The following is a 16,905-nucleotide window of genomic DNA, read 5'->3' as shown; positions in this document are numbered from 1 at the left end:
TAAATGAATATTCATTATATATTATGTTTAAATAAAAGTAAAAAACTTCCACTCTGCTGAGTTATAATTTACCATTGATTTTATATATTATGTGCGTGTTCCAAATAGAAAACGCAGCAGTGATGTTAACATTGATAGTGTAATGAACTGCTGTAGCTGAGGCTGTTTTATTTAATTTCTTGGAAAATCATAAAATGTTATAGGTTAAAAAAAAATAAAGCAAAAAAAGAATGAAGTACTGTTATTTTTAAATAAGTGGCCAAATAAAGAAAGAAAATCTTTTTCCCTAAAAAAAGATTAAGAATGTAAAAGTACATTTTAATATTAAAAAAGCATTTTTAAAAATCTATAACAACTTTATGACAAAATCTGCATTTGTTGAAAAAGGCCTGTAAAAACAGCAGGACAGAATTGCCCTCATCACCTTTTTACTTTTTCTTGTCAGAAAAAAGTGTATGCATCTTGGGAAGCATAAATGATGTTAAAATAGGTATTTATAAAATGGCAAGGAGGATTTCAAGGGAAGTTTGTTTTTTTTTTACAATCATTGGCATTGCGGCCATCAGTAGGTCACAAGTAAAACTTCTCTAGCTAAAAGCAAAATGGAATATCAAGTTTTTAACTGCATTAAGTCTGTTGCCTACGTTTTGCTGATCTCATTTTTTCAAAGCGTGACTCCATTTCTTCTAAGACCTTGGGTGTGTATCGTACTACTAATTTCACCTTTCCTTGAGCTGCCTTCAGCAGTTCTACAGCTTTCTCATGATGTTCCCCTTCGACGCTCTAGGAAAAAACCACACAGATACAAACGATTAATACCTAGGTTTTATAAGTAACTCAAAATGAAAAATGTTTAAAATACATATAAGGAAAAAGTTTTAATGTTATTCAAAACTATAAATTATGAAATAACCCCACTTTATCCTCTGCTAAATCATATTGTTTGCAGTCCAGGAACTTTTTTTAAGCTTAAAGTAAATAAAATATCAATCTACATACTCTACTATTTCACTAGGTTTGAAGTAAATCAAGCAACTGACATTTTATAAGACTAAACTGAGGGTAGACTTTTAACTACTAAAAAGCTTAATTACTTCATAAAAATTACACTGAGCATTGATAATTTACATTAGAAAGAAGCAAAAGACACACTTAAAGTGCTTCAGAAAGTATGACTACTAATTAGCAGTGTCTGAGACCACCCCCCAAGGTATTTCTAAACTATAAAGTTTTGCATTTTCCCTACATCTTCTGTTTCAGTAACTCAAGTTTGCCCCCATGTGGTCAAAATACACTGGTACAAGTAGAAATAAATTGCATCCCTACCACTCCATTGACAGAAAGGAGTTGATCTCCTCGCTTGAGACCTCCATGTCTATCAGCAATTCCACCTGGGATTATTCGCGATATATAGATTGGAGAATTTTGTTCTTTGCCTCCCATAATATTGAATCCAAGGCCTTCTTCTGTTTTTGGTAGCTCAACAACTCGAGGATGAGAATGTCCTTCGCTGGCAGCAAATGCAGCAACAGTAGCCTAAAAGAAAATTTTAATTTTTAATTTTTTTTTTAAATAGGACCTTTGTTTACTTAATTCTTTTTTCCCTTTTAAAAAACTACTTCTGAAGTATATTTGATGTTTGAATGCTCACAAATTCATTGGCCACTCTGAGAAGGTAAGCTAAGCAGATGGTGTCTCAAAGAGGACGACTGAAAGCCTACCCTGGGATTATGCTGGAGTGTTACAATGGCTCAGGTCCCTCCTAGTCCTTCCAGTACCGAGGACTTCTGTGCAATGCCTAGCAGGCAGGCTTGCTAGGAAGATGAACACTGCACATTAAAGACAAGAAGCCCTCCCTCACACGTCAGCAGCCCTGAGCTCTGGGGGGCTAGTCAGTCTGGCCCCTTCAGGGGCTTTTGGGCAGGGCACAACCTACCTACATAACATATAAGGAGGCAGGTGTCCTTATATGCACTCATTTTGGCTGCTGTACTATTTGTACTGTATATTAACAACTCATCAAGAAATAACATTGAGAAAAAGGGGGTACTTAGAGTCAATGTGAATTTTATTGTTGCTTTAATTAACTACCTAGTTACTACTAAAATTCCACAGAAGATGAAACAGAGCCACGGCTTTGAAAGTTTCAAATTTAGACTGATCTAGACTAATTTTAACATAAAGTTGAGATTCTGGTTTTCGCTTTTTTAAGATAAGTAGTATGGTACTATTGTGTGTGTGTGTGTGTGTTGGATCATGGTACATAAGCAAAAATGGGAAGAGAGAAAGATAATCAAGATTTTTGAATACCATTACATTTTAAGCTCTAAAAGAGGCCCCATTTTAAGGACAGAGTGGAACTAAAGCTCAGAAATTCAGGAAACTGTGAAAGTCAGGAATTAAACCCAAGTTTTAATCATTTTTTTCTACTCTTGTCAAACAACATCCACGTTTAAGTGTTTATACTCAAGAGAGAATCCAATATTTCTTTTGCAAACCAGTAACAATCAATGAAAAATTACCTGCTAATGACTAATTTTACTTTAGTCACCTACTGCTGATATTAACTTATTCTAACCATATATGATGGATACCGAGGTCGATGCTTGAATTATCTGAGGAAAACATCAGTAGAGAAAAGCATATAAAACTTGCCACCTGTTGGAGTTCCCGTCGTGGCTCAGTGGTTAGCGAATCCGGCTAGGAACTGTGAGGTTGCAGGTTTGATCCCTGCCCTTGCTCAGTGGGTTAAGGATCTGGTGTTGCCGTGAGCTGGTGTAGGTTGCAGACACGGCTCGGATCCCGTGTTTCTGTGGCTCTGGCATAGGCCGGTGGCTACAGCTCCGATTCGAAAATGGCAAAAAGACAAAAAAACAAAACAAACAAACAAAAAAACTTGCTACCTGCAGTTCTAAACAAGTAACTGCCTAGAGTTGCCTAGTGGTGCAGTAGGTTAAGGATCCAGCATTGGGGTACAGCCAAAAAACAAACAAAAAATACAAAAAAAGGGTAACCTCCTATTTGTGGAATATACCAGATCTATCATTTACTATTTCTATTTCTGTGGTTCGAGGCAAGTAAAGCTAATTTGATGCTTCTCTACCAATAAAATGAGGATAATAATTTATACCTCAGAATTTTGATGAATATTTACATAATGATATATATTATATACAGCAACTATGTATTATATGACATATTAGTTGTGTGCAAGGATATTTTTAAGACATCGTCTAAACTGCATAAAATATCTTTTCTAAAGCCAATTTATAAAATCTTATTTCGGAGTTCTCGTTGTAGCACAGAGGAAACGAATCCTACTAGCATCCGTGGCGACTCGGGTTTGATCCCTGGCCTTACTTAGTGGGTTAAGGATCCGGTGTTGCTATAAGCTGTGGTGTAGGTCACAGACGAAGCTCAGATTCCCTGTTGCTATGGCTGTGGTGTAGGTCGGCAGCTGTAGCTCCAATTTGACCCCTAGTAGGAACTTCCATATGCTGCACATGTGGCCCTGAAAAGGAGGGGGAGAAAAAAGGCTTATTTCTCAGTAAGGGAGAAGTTTGGTGTAGCTTGAAAGATACTGTTATTTTCAAAATAAGCCTATTATGAATCTAGTAATTGTACATTTTAAACCTCTAATTTATGAAGAATTCTCTCACTTTTAGCAAAAGAAAAAATGTACCTTTGCAGTTGCATTAGCTCTCACTTCAGGACTGCTACTGATGTCCACAGTCTCATAGACGTGTTCATATACCTGCAAAATCCAGTTATCACTGTGATTTTAAATCTCAGAATATACCATGTTTGAGTTCTCTGTAAAGTTAATGAATGTGTTGAAATTTCAAAGTTATGCATCTTTGTAAAATGTTTTTCTATTAGAAATTCCAAAAATGAGAAGGTCAGGTTCTAAAGTTCACTGTCTTAAGAAACTCTGAACCCACATTTCAGAGCATTATCTTACCTAATTAACTCAAATTTTTACTAAGTTTTAATCCCATTTACTCACCTCTCTTACAGCATTGCAGAATTCACTCTGAAGGACTCTTTGTAAAGCCTGAAGTTTCTGTGGTGGTACCTCTCCACTCCTTTGCAATTTTTCCAACAATTCAATTGCTCTACAAATATCTAGAGTTAAAGAAACACACACTAATAGATAATTTTCTCAGAATATTCTCTAAATGCCTATGTAACAGTGTAGCATTTAGGATTCATTCCTATAAGAAATACGTAGAACACAGAGGAAAAAGCCTAACGATATTAACTTGTGTGTGTCTGTTCATGTATAGAGGATGGGATTATAAAGTCTGAGAAGAATGTTAAATTTTACAATAGATTAGAAGGAAACCCTGATATTGAACAAGCATAAAATCTGGAAAAGAGCATCACTTAGAGACAAAGGAAAATCAAATATAAAGTACTAAATATCAAAGGAAAAACTGGTGATAGACACATAAACACTGGACTGCTTCAGAAAAGCTGACAGTATTATCAGAAACTATTGAGTCAATAAAAATTCACCTACCATTATTAATAACCAAAGCACTGAATAGTATAAAACACTTAGTGAAATCACTGTTTATTTCCCAAAAGAAAACGTAATGTATACATAAATATGAAAACTCTTCAATAACAGGTGCAGTTAAGTGGCAGAGACACATTTAAAACAGTGATACAAATGACCAGAATTAACTGGTTTGTTTTCAACTTAGGATTATTAACACAGTATTTTAATTAAGACAAGCTCAGTTAAATACATGTTAATAAAATACAAAATTAAAAAGTTTCCTGAATCTAGTCTCAGTAACAGCTGTGTGATCTTGGGAAAATACCTCTCCATGTCTGTTTTTCCACTGCAAAATAGAAATAACATTACCCTTTTTATAAGAATTGTGGACCAGAACAAAAATACATGGTAAGAGCCTGCCATTTAGCAAGCATAAATGTTCTATTACATCAGCACCAAAGAATCATAATGTACACATTTACACTATAAATATATTAAGCATGTTAGGCAACTGTCACTAGGAAGTGTGACCATAAGTGTTCTATGAATTAAGAAATTTTATATGATTCAGTCATGTTTCAACACCACCCCTACTTTGATTTTTAGCCCCACAGGGGACTAGAGTATCTATTATTCTAAATTCCTTGCCTCCTTCTGTCTTAAACGGAAGAAGTTCTGAATTTTATATTACGCTTAAAGGACTGGAACCTCATAGAATTAGTATAATCTTATTTGTGTTTGTAACTGGCAAACTAGGAATAAATGTAGTGAAGAAAGAAGTAGATTCTTCAATTCCAGGTAATAAAAGCTTAAACTGATGTTAATACAATGTCAACAGACTTTCAGCTTTCTGTCTCCCACCACCAGAATGGCTGGTGAACAGGCAAGTGTTGGTTCATCAAATATTTTGATTTATAAAGCTAGAACATGTAAGGTATATTAAACTCTTCAATTAAGAAAAATTTTAAAAATAAAATACTCTTTACTGAACCTAAATGTATCCAACATGTGTTCAAATGTGTTCCACTGAACCCTGTTTGATGATTTTGAAGGCATTTAGGATCTTGAACATTTGCACTAATTTTATAATGCAGAACTGCTGGAAAGTTTCTAAATAGAGTCTGTTAAACAGAATGCTAAATAAGATTTACAGTTGATGTAATCTGACTTTCTTATCCTGCTAAATGGTATCCACTAGTAATTCATCCTACTAAGGTGCTGAGCATTTGGAACCGAAATGAACTCTGAAACAGAAAAAAAACAAAACCATGACTACCACAACTAAATGCCAGAGGTGAAGTTTCACATTTTGTACTGCACTTAAAAACACAAAAGACCGCCAACATGTTAGAAGCCTACAACTGGCTTTCAAAGAAAAACACCTACTCCTGCTAACACCAAACAGATTTGTTCCCATCTACAAAGCACAGTGCCATTGTGCTCAGGAAGAAGATGTCATAGTTTCCCCCTAACTTAGCAAGTCTTCCCAGAGTAGCTACTCCTCTGTCAAAGATGATACTTTAATTAAAGGTCTGGTAGGCTGGAGGAAAACAACATCACTTGTAAAGTAACTTACAAGTAGTGAACACCATAAGGAATAAACAACGTCGGAATAAACAACGTCTAGTGTGCATTTGTTTGTGTAAAGGCACAAGGAAAGAGTTCACCAACTACAATAATTCTAAAAATGCATTCTCTCCTTAGAGCGGAAGTTACTTAACACTCTGACAGTAAATGCAAAAGTTAGTATCTGCAAGATATTTTCAATCTCCATCCTATACTTTATCACTAGTACTCCAAATGTGTACTTCACACTTTTTGATTCTTACGACTCCTAATACTAGCATGTCAAAAGTATGCATGAAGTTATTTGAAAAAAAGGACTTGGGAGGAAAGAGAGGAATGCTGAAAATCTTCAACAGGCCTCTTCTAGGCTCATAGCTATGTACTTTAACTGGCTTTTCGATTTCCAATCATTCAGCAGAAAGGTTTTATTTTTCTTGACAGCCTGCTCTACAAAGCAAGCACCCAGCCAGTTAGCAATTGTAGGATTTGTAAAGAAGGAAAAAAACTACACTATTAAGTATTTTACAATCTACCACAATTCCAACTAGTTATGTAACCTTCTTCCCTGCACATTAGTAAGATTGTTTTTAAAGCATCTTCTCCGTACGGGGAGGGGGACCACAGCCAGAACACAACCGGATAGAAATACAAGTGGTGTTGTGGTCGAAGTAACGACAGGGTTCGTGCATAAATAAGGTGGGTTCTGTGGCAATGTACTATGAAGCCGGGCTGTGTGAGTAAGGCGGGGACACTGGATTGTGCACAGGTCAATACGGGCAGTGAGTGTAGTCTGTACAACTGGGCGTGCGATGTTTGCTTAGCTAGACACGTCTCCGAACGCTGCGTCTGCCATACCCATTCAGAGAACGCGTGTGCAGAGTGTGTTTGCGATCGCAGACAGGTGGGGTCGAACAGTGCTGTGCTTCGCGACTGTCCGTGTGAATAGAGGTGGGTTTGGGTATCAGTCAAGAGCAGCAAGCTCTCTCCCTGGGGCCAGGAGCAGCAACGTCGGCGGCCACCGGCGCCAGCGCGAAGGAAAGACTGATTCCAGATCTCAGAGCTTTAGCTGCCCCCAACCCCCACGGCGGAAAGGCACTCCCCCACCTTCTCCGTCCACGACAGTCCCAGCCTCGGCCCCACTCACCCCTCTCCAGTCGCACAGGTTCCCCCAACGCCGCCATCTTCTCCCTTTGCCTGCAGACCCACAGGAAATGACGACAGAGGGGCTGCGGTGGAGGGGCGGGGCTTAGCAGGAGCCGGGAGCAGAGGCCGGCCAGTATCGCGAGAGCGGGAGCAACCGAGCTGGGGCTCGCGGGGGTCGTCCCGTGGGCTGAGCGGGCTCCAGAGGGTGGCCTTGGGCTACACCTTCAATGCTCGTCAGGTTCTCTAATCCCCGGCCTCCTATAGTTGAAAAGAGTCTCCCTCCCAATTATTTCCCCATTCTTCGCTATCCCACTCGTTTGCAACCCTTGGCTCCATGTGGTGGAGTCTGGATTCTTGTTACCCCTTGGTTCTGTGAGCCTGGACTGCTCACTTACCTTCTTTCAGCCTCAGTCTTCCCCTCTGTCGGATAAAGAGTCCTATCTCCGATTTCTTTTTATTTTATTTTATTTTGTCTTTTTGTTGTTGTTGCTATTTCTTGGGCCACTCCCACGGCATATGGAGGTTCCCAGACTAGGGGTCTAATCGGAGCTGTAGCCAGCCGGCTACGCCAGAGCCGCAGCAACGCGGGATCCGAGCCTGCGTCTGCAACATACACCACAGCTCACGGCAACGCCGGATCGTTAACCCAGCTGAGCAAGGGCAGGGACCGAACCCGTAACCTCATGGTTCCTAGTCAGGTTAGTTAACCACTGCGCCACGACGGGAACTCCCTATCTCTGATTTCTTTAGATGCTAAATGAGATTCGGTGACAGTGTGTAAGTGAGATATTATAAATTCCGCATTTGTGGCTGCATTGCTTTAATTAATTTACCAATCCAAGGCATAGATCTTCCCTAGAAATCTGAGAATAAGGATAGAAAATACGGAGTTCCCCGTCCTGGCGCAGCGGAAACGAATCCTACTAGGAACCATGAGATTTCAGGTTCCATCCCTGGCCTTGCTCGGTGGGTTAAGAATCCGGCATTGCTGTGAGCTGTGGTGGAGGTCGCAGACGTGGCTCAGATCTGCCATTGCTGTGGCTGTGGTGTAGGCCTGCAACTACAGCTCGGATTAGACCCCTAACCTGGGAACCTCCATACGCCCTGGGTGCGGCCCTAAAAAACACAAAAGGCAAAAAAAAAAGGATGGAAAGTGCAAAAGTCATGAAACACTCTTGGGTGAGTGAGAAAGCAAGACACTTGGGTGCATCTCAAAGTAGGAATTTTTAAAAGCTCATCCAAAACCTTATATAAATGAAATATTAGGAAGCAAATAATATTCTTAAAACACTCCAGATTCTTAGGACTACTTTTGAAAATTTCATGAGCCAAAACCAATTTTAGGCCTTAATTTGAGTGAAATATTAATTTGCCCAGCATTTCAATTCCACTAGTATTTATTCAAGCTCCAGTCTGCACTGCTAATCTGTGGGGTGCTCTTACAAATGAGTGTTTAACACTTCATGACAGGATGGTTTTAATGACATCTCTGTTGCCCCATACATCCTTTCCATTCAACTATAGTATTTTCTTCTCTTCCATCATGAATGCCACCATTAGACTCTTTTTTCCCCCTTGAACCCTGATTCCATCATCAAAGGTTACTGCTCAAAAACTTTCAATGGCTTCCCCCCCCCAATTCCTATTCCTAAAGCCTTGCAAACTCTGATCCTAACTCATCTAACCTCATTTCTCATCCCTCAAATGGAATAACCTCTCCAGTAGAGGTGGAATGTTCAAAACCATGCTTCTTCTTGCTTCCAAGTCTTCATTTATTTTGTACTTATGTAGAATGCCTTTCTTCATCGCTTCTAGTTTTCCATACTCTGTACATCCTCAAACTGAACACATCCTCCAGGTCTGTGGAAGATATGCCACTTCCACTAAGCTTCCCTTTTGTCGTTCTGTTTCCCTTCTTTGGTCCTTAATGGCCTTTATGTCCTGCAAAAGCATTCATGTACTTTTCATCTCTTATTCATTGTTGTCATTTGTTGCTACAGATGTTCAAGAACTTTTGCTAAATATTTAAGGTCTATATCGGGCACCTTGCTAGACATTGAGAATATCATGTGGAGAAAGCCAAATGCAGACATTGCCCTTGACTCTTCAAATATTTCTTCCTCAATTCTCCAGCTCCTCTCCTTTGAAGACTCCACTTACGCATATATTCCGCCACCTGACTGTCAACACTGATGCTCTGTTCATTTGGATTTTTCAAACTTCTGTCTCCTTCCTTCAATATCTAATATTCTCTTAATCCCATCTTCTTTTTTCATCTCAATACTGCTCATTTTCATCTCTAGCAGTTTGATTTAGAGGCATATGTGAGTACACATGTTTCTACATTTTCCATGTTCTTACTCAACAGGCTCAATCTTTCCTCTGGCTTCCTGAACATATAGAATAAAATTATAATGACAATTGCATTGTGCTATCTCTGACACTGCTTCTTTTGACTGATTTTTCTCTTCATTATGGCTCATCATTTCCTGTTTCTTACATGACAGGTAAGTAAATAAATAAATAAGGCCAAGCATTGTGAAATTTATTTTTGCGGTTGCTGGATATTTTTATATTCCTATAAATATTTTTGAGATTTACTTTGAAATGTAAAGAGGACTCTTGAAAATAATTTTCTTTTCTTTTTTTGGCTGCACCTGTGGCATATGGAAGTTCCTGGGCCAGGGATTGAATCTGAGCCACAGCTGTGACCTACACCACAGCTGCAGCAATGCAGGATCTTTAACCCACTGCACCAGGCCAGGGATCAAACCCACAATGCTGCAAAGACAATGTCAGATCCTTAATGCACTGCTCTACAGTGGCATCTCCAAAAATAATTTTTGTTTTTAAGGCTTGATTTTAAGCTTTGTTAAATAGAACTAGTTCAGCATTTTGTGAACTTCTAATTGTGTCCCATCTCTAAGGAAATATCCTAAGATCTTTGACCTCATGCTCCATGAGTTTTGTAGTTCAACTTTGGCAGGAATGGGAACTATTCTCATGAACTAGGTTTAGGATTATTTGTTTTGTGCCTTCCTTTTATTTTATTTTATTTTATTTTTTTTGTCTTTTTTTTTTTGCCATTTCTTGGGCCACTCCCGCGGCATATGGAGGTTCCCAGGCTAGGGGTCGAATCGGAACTGTAGCTGCCAGCCTACGCCAGAGCCACAGCAACGCAGGATCCGAGCCGCGTCTGCGACCTACACCACAGCTCACGGCAACGCCGGATCGTTAACCCACTGAGCAAGGTCAGGGATCGAACCTGCAACCTCATGGTTCCTAGTCGGATTCGTTAACCACTGCGCCACGACGGGAACTCCTGTGCCTTCCTTTTAAATGATTCTTTCCCTGTCCTTAGTAATTTCTTTTCCTCTTTTTTTCCCACACCTGAAGTTTGTGAAAGTTCCTGGCCTGGGGTTAGACCTGAGCCACAGCAGTAACAATGCTGAATCCTTAACCGCTAAGCCACCAGGAAGGTACTAGTAATTTCTTTTTCTTTCTTTCTCTTCTTTCTTTCTTTCTTTCTTTCTTTCTTTCTTTCTTTCTTTCTTTCTTTCTTTTCGTCTTTCTTTCTTTCTTTCTTTCTTTCTTTCTTTCTTTTCTTTCTTCTTTCTCTCGCTCTCTCTCTTCTTCCTCTCTCCTCTCTCTCTCTTTCTTTCTTTCTTTCTTTCTTTCTTTCTTTCCTCTTCCTCGCCTCGCTGGGAAGCTCCCAGGCTAGGGGTCAAATTGGAGCTTCAGCTGCCGGCTACAGGCACAGCCACATCTGTGACCTACACCACAGCTCATGACAATGCCAGATCCCTAACCCACTGAGAAGGCCAGAGATCAAACCCACATCCTCATGGATACTAGTCAGGTTTGTTTCCACTGATCCACAATGGGAACTGCTAGTAATTCCTTAATACACACAATCACCATGAAATTTCAGAATTCCAGGGAAAGGCAGGAGATCCTCAAAGTTTTAGAGAGAATAAAAAGAATAAAAAAATCATATCTAAGGATTGGGACTCAGAAACTTACAGATCATTAATTATTTGAAGAATAAGTAAGGGAGGGAAAAAGTATTAGGAGCTACTTCAGAGTGGGAAAATGATTCAATTAATTAAAAATCCATTTATATTCAAAGTACAGAATAACTGAACAAATCAGTTAATTTGTGAGAGATCTAAAATGTCTCTCCTTAATTCACATATCTTTGAGAATTATTGTTAGGGGAGATCTAGGGAGTTCAAGCTCCTTCACTTTACAGAACCGAAGGCTGATCACTATCCTGTGTCTCAAAGGAGGCAATTGAAAACACAAATGAAGCTGAACTGCTTTTACTTTTATGCCACTGCCAGGTGATTAAAATCACCTGGCTTCCTAATCAAGCACCTACTGTATAGCACAGGGAAATCTACCGAATAGTTTGTAATAACCTATATTGGAAAAAAGATTGGGTATATGTATGACTAATTCACTTTGCTGTATACCTGAAACTAATACAACATTGTACGTCAACTATACTCCAATAAAATAAAATTAAAAAATAAATTGCTCTCCTAGTGAAAAAACTCCCTGCTTCCTCCTATAGCTTCCCGCCTCAGAGAAGAGGAACACTCAAGTTAGAACAGGAAGTCTTTGGAGGAAAGACTTGTGGTTGCCAAGGGGGAGGAGAAGGGAGTGGGATGGACTGGGAATCTGGGATTAATAGATGCTAACTATTGCATGTGGAATGAATAAGCAATGAGATCTTGCTGTATAGCACTGGGAACTATATCTAGTCACTTGTGGTGGAGCATGATGGAGGATAATGTGAGAAAAATAATGTATATATGTATGTGTGACTAGGTCACTTTGCTGTCCAGTAGACAATTGACAGAACACTCTAAACCAACTATAATGGAAAAAATAAAACTTATTTTTAAAAAAACAGCGGGAAGTCTGAGTCTAGACAAATCCCAGTGAAAGTTATATTATTCAAATGTAATCCTTGTATAAGAAATGAAAGTCTGGAGTTCCCGTCGTGGCGCAGTGTTTAACGAATCCGACTAGGAACCATGAGGTTGCGGGTTCGGTCCCTGCCCTTGCTCAGTGGGTTAACGATCCGGCGTTGCCGTGAGCTGTGGTGTATGTTGCAGACGCGGCTCGGATCCCGCATTGCTGTGGCCCTGGCGTAGGCCGGTGGCTACAGCTCCGATTGGACCCCTAGCCTGGGAACCTCCACATGCCGCGGGAGCGGCCCAAGAAATAGCAACAACAACAATAACAACAACAACAAAAGACAAAAAAAAAAAAAAGAAAGAAATGAAAGTCCTAAGTAGGCTGCCAGGTATGAAAACTTTCTTAAGACATTGGCAAATAGAATGTATTAAGACAGCATCAATTAAGAGAAAACTGGAGTGGGTGAGGAAAATTGGGGGTAGGAGGCTGTCTAGGGAAGCTAGGAAAATGGAAAGGAATATAAGGAAGTCAGATACTCCAAGTGGAATGTTTCACTCTTTCATTGCTTATTGAACCTCTACAAATAGGCATTACGCTACAGAATAGACGTTTATAACAGTTGTGTTTTCTACAGAGTAAAACATGACTTTTAAGTAAAGAGACCTATTCAGGATTCCATCAGTACAACTAAAACCTCAGTTTTCTTTCTTTTTTCAACTGAGTTTCTATAATATACTGCCCAGAAAAGTAACATTTTATATAAATGGCTTTCTTTGTTTGAAGTGAATGATCTTGTCAAATGTGAAATAGCCTGCATTTTAAATAAATATAATATTATATAAAAAACACTTGGGAAGTTCCCATTGTGGCTCAGTGGTAATGAACCCAACTAGTATCCATGAGGACATGAGTTTGATCCCTGGCCTCGCTCAGTGGGTTAAGGATCCAGTGTTGCTGTGAGGTGTGGGGTAGGTTGAAGACAAGGCTCAGATCTGGTGTTGCAGTGGCTGTGGTGTAAGCCAGTAGCTGCAGCTCAGATTCAACCCCTAGCCTGAGAACTTCAATATGCCATGAGTGCAGCCCTAAAAGCCAAAAAGCAAAAAATCAAAAAAACCCACCCCCAAAAACCCAATTGGTCTAATCTAATCAATTAAGCACCATATGGGGAAATCTTTCAAGAATACCTTTTGAAGGGAATTTTCTTGGTCACAGATCTCAGCTCAGAACACAAAACCCCATCTTGGAGTACCAGAAATCTAAGGTAAACACTACTTGTTGTTAGAATGAGTTGCAGATTATATTAAAGTGTGAGGGTTTACTTTTTTAATGTCAGTTGTTTCATCATCACTCTACAGTACATGTAAAGGCACAGATTGATGTATTTTTCTGGCATCTTCCTGACGCACCCTTGCCCTAAATAAATCTGTTTGCCAGGATCTTGTCGCTTAAATTAGCCATCTCAAACTCTTGGTCCTGCCAACACAGGCAATAGTGCCAATGTTCTCAGCATTTACTGGCACACGAGCTGTTGCCTTTTCTTTGGCTTTCTATGTGTACCTAAGGCCATCATCCTTCTTTCACAAGACAGCAGTCTGGCTTATGTGTCACTGAGACAGACTTCATAATTGTTTGGACTCACTCTGGTTCTCTCCAGGGTGTTCATCCTGCACGATGTATTTTCAGCCACACAATATATTGTTCAGAATTTGTCGTGCACATACTTGCAGATTGGCAGAGCCACCTGCCAAAGATGAGAACCTTTTAAGTTGTTGTCAAACGTCATAAAATGTGTTCCATGATTAATTTTGTGGGCACAGATTCATTTTTGCACAGAGTCCAAAATTTGGGATATGTCACAGTGACTAAATGGCACCGGCATGCTGAATGAATTTGGAATTTGTTTTGTCAAGTGTGGGAGCAGGCACACAGATGGGCTTTGATCCAGTGGTGCTGCTTGGAATTCTCATTATAGCAATGATGTCACTTGTCACGTGGAGTGGCTGATAATGCTGCCAAATTATGGACAAAGCCAGGCAAATAACAAAGTACAGAGGCCAGGGAAAAGGGTTTTATGGTAGCACAGGAAGTTTTCACTGTTAGCTGACCTCTGCTTAAATGACATAAACATTGTGTCAGGGCTGCCAAAAATATGCTTGGTAGAAATACAAGCAGAGAAGGAAAATTCTAACTGAAAGGACTTTTTAAGAAGGGCCCATATAACCTAAGAAGTCTTCACTTCACAGAAAGACCAAGTAAAACAAACATGCCCTTGATTTTTAGATTAGGCTATGAAAAAAGTCTTTGAGCTGCAAGCAAACTCAACCAAACTGAAACCAAGGCATTTTGCTTTATAAGAAAATCTTATCAACTCAAAAGTTTGGCAACCATGTTGGAAAGTGGAAAAAACAAACAAGAATCTACCATGGCAAAGAAATACAGAATATTCTCACCAAGTGTGTGCATTAACTAGGGTTAGGGTTAGGGTTTTATTTTATGAAAACTATGATGGTTTTTGTGATGTGCTCTGTAGTGCTCTAAAAAATACATTTACTGTGCAGCTAAAGCAGTACTTGAGGAAAATTTATAGCTATAAAAGCCTGCATTAAAGAAGAAGACCTGAAATCAATAACCTAACATTTTATCTTAAGGTACTCAAAAAAGAAGAGCAAAGTAAACCTGCAGTAAGAAGAAGGAAGTAAAAAATAAAGATTAGAGTAGGAGTAGAATTTACTTATACATATGAATAGAAAAAAAAAACAAAAACAGTGAGAATATCAATGAAACCAAAATTTGGTTCCTTGAAAAGATCAAAAAAGTTGAAATGCCTTTAGCTAGACTGATCAGGAAAAAAATCAGAGAAGATTTAAATTACTCAAATCAGGAATAAAAGAGGGTACATTATGGCCAACCTTATAAAAAGGAGCATAAGGGAATACCGTGAAAAACTATACAAATACACATATACTCGCTACATATTATATGTAACTATGTATATAAAACTATATATGTATTCATGCTATCTAATTATCTCATTTGTTGATATATATATAAGTATGTGTATATATATTATATTCCCTTATGCTCCTCTGGCAAGAAATATATATATATTTTCTTGCCAGAGGCCCACCACATAAATTTTGACTCACAGTCTCAAGTATGATATGAACATTTGTATGGTTTTTGTGATGTGTTCTCTTTGCTGAGAACTACTGACCTAGTACCTAGTAGGTACTCAAAAATATTGTTGATTTACAATTAAATAATTATGTGTTAGTTAAGAGGTGCAGTTGCACATAAACACAAAATTCCAAAATAGTAGTACATTTAAAATAAGTAGAGGAAACCCAGAGATAGGTAATTTGGACAAGTATGAAAGTTCCAGTGTCAATCAGAGATCCCAGCTTCTGTCATTTTGCACCACGATCCTAAGACATGGCTTCCATCTTCAGATTTACTCATGGCTTAAGATGGCAGCTGAAGTTCCAATTACTCCATTGGATTAGTAAGGCAGAAAAAAAAAAAAAAGAATAAGCTATTACAAAAGAGTAAAGATCATATTTCCTAGTTCAGTCAGCATCTTTTAAGTACCCTTTCCAGAAGCTCTATGGAATATTTTGACCTATATCACATTGGTCAGAACTCAGTTACATTGCTCTATCCTGAAACAGTGGAACAAGGAAATAAAGTATTTTATTTTGAATGACAATGGGCCCAGCTACAAAAATCTTAACTCTATCTCTATGGGAAAAGAGAAAATAGAATGCTGGGATAAGCCTGCAGAATTTTTACCATACCATAGCACAACTTCTATTTTTTTTTTTTTTTTTGATTTTTGTCCTTTTAGGGCCGCACCCATGGCATATGGAGGTTCCCAGGCTAGGGGTCTAAACAGAGCTATAGCTGCCAACCTACGCCAGAGCCACAGCGATGCCAGATCCGAACCGCATCTGCGACTTACACCACAGCTCACAGCAATGCCAGATCCTTAACCCACTGAGCCAGGCCAGGGATCAAACCCACAACCTCATGGTTCCTAGTCAGATTTGTTTCCGCTGAGCCACGACAGGAACTCCCAACAACTTCTAAAACTTAACTCTAAACTTAGATTCTGGAGCATTCTAGGTTAATAGATTTATTTTCTTCCATTAGAAAATTTCAACCAGAAGTTGCTATTGTGACTCAGTAGGAAAGAACCTGACTAGAATTCATGAGGATGTGGATTTTGTCCCTGACCTTACTCAGTAGGTTAAGGATCCTGTATTGCCACTAGCTGTTATATAGGTCCCAGACGAGGCTCAGACCCTGCATTGCTGTGGTATAGGCTAGGAGCTGCAGTTCCAATTCAGCCCTGAGCTTTGGAACTTTCATATACCATAGATGCGGCCCTTAAAAAAAAAAAAAAGAAAGAATTAAAAAAAAAAAAAGAAAAGGAAGAAAATTTCTACCAGTTAACTCAAAAGAATTTACTTAGAGAGTGCTATGGGAAAGAGGAGAAATGCCAAATGTGTTCTTCCACTCAAGGAACTTACAAGCAATTTGGACAAATGAAACCTATAGAAGTGAAACAATCCAGAATGTTTTCTACCAGCATTTACTAAAGTGCTATGGTTTACGGTTTGGCCCACTACTTTATATTTACATTTTAAACTTAAAAAAAATTGAATCTGCAAACTAAAATATTTATTGAAATGAACCACATTACTATCTTAACATAAATTGAGCCTAAAAATTAGCATTTATTCAACACAAACCATTCCAAAATGTGA

General features: G+C 38.8%; 1 protein-coding gene across 1 annotated transcript; it reads right to left on the bottom strand.

The window, feature by feature from the left end:
* Positions 1 to 315: 315 nt before the first annotated feature.
* On the bottom strand, positions 316 to 7,281 carry LIN7C (lin-7 homolog C, crumbs cell polarity complex component). Its single transcript, XM_047776111.1, has 5 exons — positions 7,215 to 7,281; positions 4,007 to 4,125; positions 3,683 to 3,754; positions 1,327 to 1,536; positions 316 to 783 (listed from the first exon to the last, which is right to left on the bottom strand). Exons 1-5 carry the CDS (start codon positions 7,249 to 7,251, stop codon positions 628 to 630), a joined length of 594 nt encoding a protein of 197 aa, XP_047632067.1. The 5' UTR covers positions 7,252 to 7,281; the 3' UTR covers positions 316 to 627.
* Between the last annotated feature and the right edge of the window lie 9,624 nt (positions 7,282 to 16,905).

This window comes from Phacochoerus africanus, chromosome 4 (genome assembly GCF_016906955.1).
Source record: "Phacochoerus africanus isolate WHEZ1 chromosome 4, ROS_Pafr_v1, whole genome shotgun sequence".
Lineage (NCBI taxonomy): Eukaryota > Metazoa > Chordata > Mammalia > Artiodactyla > Suidae > Phacochoerus > Phacochoerus africanus.
This window is presented reverse-complemented; position numbering and strand designations above follow the sequence as displayed.

What these genes read in the sequence shown, in the direction of transcription:
- LIN7C (XM_047776111.1), bottom strand. Translation starts at nt 7,251, where the DNA reads ATGGCGGCGTTGGGGGAACCTGTGCGACTGGAGAGGG. An exon ending in ACCTGTGCGACTGGAGAGGG is followed by an intron (nt 4,126 to 7,214) that starts GTGAGTGGGGCC and finishes CTTTAACTCTAG; the next exon opens with ATATTTGTAGAGCAATTGAA. An exon ending in TCTGCAATGCTGTAAGAGAG is followed by an intron (nt 3,755 to 4,006) that starts GTGAGTAAATGG and finishes TGGATTTTGCAG; the next exon opens with GTATATGAACACGTCTATGA.